We start from the raw sequence: 1,725 nt of genomic DNA on the forward strand, positions 1-1,725 counted from the left end.
AGCTGAAGGCTTTTAACTACAGTTTGTGGACTTCCTGATAGTAAAGAATTACAATAGTCCAGCCTTGAAGCAACAAATGCATGGACTAGTTTCTCAGCATCACCCCTGGACAGGAGATTTCTCATTTTTGCAATATTCTGCAGATGCACAGGGTTTAGAATATTCCCTTCTAAACCTTATGCACAGTTAGCCTGAAACGCTTCACTATTAGCATATTTTGTTGGTGGATATTTTATTCTACATTTGAGATGAAAAACCATTTAGATACCTGCATTGTTAGTTTCTCATTTATTAACATGGTTTTAGATTTTCCAGGATATACCCTTCTATTTCAATGCTTAATTAGTAGAAATAAATATTACTTGCTTGATGTTTGGTAGATTTTAATTAAACGAGACACCAATCAGTGTAATCTTTTTAATATACAAACCATAAACACATTTTTAAAACTCTCACATAACAATACTTAATATGCCATTCAGCTGTTATTCAGAGACAACAACTAGATTATGATTATGCACTCAGAAAGACTGATGTCAGATCACTGATGACAACAGATTAGAAAAAAGAAAAAGAATCATTGTAAACCACAATCTGTACCTGACTTAAATCCAATTAAACAATCATCAAGCAGGATGATTTTACAAAATATAAGCATCAATTCAATGTAGAAAAACAGATCTTGTCTTACACAAGCATGGGTGGCTATGCAAACAGATTCTGTACCTTTTCTGTTATACATTACATTCTATAATAAATAACTTACAAATATCAGTAAAACAGGAGAAAAAAACTTCAACTATTTGACCCATTTCGCTGCTTAAACAAGATAAAATATCATAGAGCGTACCTTAACCATAAAACAAATAAATCTTGGCTGTTTGTTCATAATGTGCTTCCTTCATCTGCAGTCCTCGTCAATATATCAGTACGGCTTACTATCATTCTTTGAACGCTTCAGTTGAACCTTCAGCCTTTTCATCCCAATCTGGAAGCCGTTCATGGATTGGATGGCTGCCTGTGATGACACTGGATTATCGTAGCTCACAAAGCCTATAGAAGAAATATGAACACATCACTAGATACTATGTTAGTACATTTACAGTACTAAAGATAATAATAATATGCATTAATTCTTTCTAACAACCGTAAAGAACTTTCTCACTTTCATCATTCATTAATAAAGCAATACAAAGCTTAAGTAAGAATATAAAAGTTTAATTCATTGTTTTATTGTCAATTCTTCTCTAATTCAAAATAATAGCAATAATGTCCAATGGAGTCATGAAGGAATGTTAAAAACTTAAAAATGTACGGTTTTCAATCATTAAATCAGTAATTAGAACTATTTTCGGCAAGTTTTATAAAATTATTTCTTTAAAAATGATAAAAGATATACAAATACAAATTTGCTTTCATTGTGGGAAAGTTTTGAATTATGTGTTGGGATCTGGAGGTCTGTCCACTTTCTCCACCAGAGGGCGTATTAGATCTCCTGGAGCCGGAGCTGATCGCAACACCTGTCGCTCATCTGCTCATCAGGAGATCCATATTTAAGGAGGCAGAGGACTTCTCTCCAGTGCCAGAGTGTTTGCCAGTTATGGTTAGACAGCTTGAGCCAACCAGCCTTTCTGAACCTCTGACTCCCTGAAAACCTGAACCTGAACCTGATCTGTTTTCTCCTCTCTACTTCCTAGATTGAACCTGTCTAAAACCTGAAACCCA

General features: G+C 34.3%; 1 protein-coding gene across 1 annotated transcript in view; it reads right to left on the minus strand.

Annotated features, from left to right (window-relative positions):
• Positions 1–446: 446 nt before the first annotated feature.
• Positions 447–1,725, minus strand: part of LOC107096215 (CUGBP Elav-like family member 1) — a 68,004-nt gene continuing 66,725 nt past the window's right edge. The window contains exon 12 of the mRNA XM_015392785.1: positions 447–1,053. Within this exon, the coding sequence (XP_015248271.1) occupies positions 926–1,053 (128 nt within the window). The 3' untranslated portion in view covers positions 447–925. The remainder of the gene's footprint in view (positions 1,054–1,725) is intronic.

Source organism: Cyprinodon variegatus, unplaced genomic scaffold, assembly GCF_000732505.1.
Source record: "Cyprinodon variegatus isolate N-32 unplaced genomic scaffold, C_variegatus-1.0 Scaffold606, whole genome shotgun sequence".
NCBI classification, from domain to species: domain Eukaryota; kingdom Metazoa; phylum Chordata; class Actinopteri; order Cyprinodontiformes; family Cyprinodontidae; genus Cyprinodon; species Cyprinodon variegatus.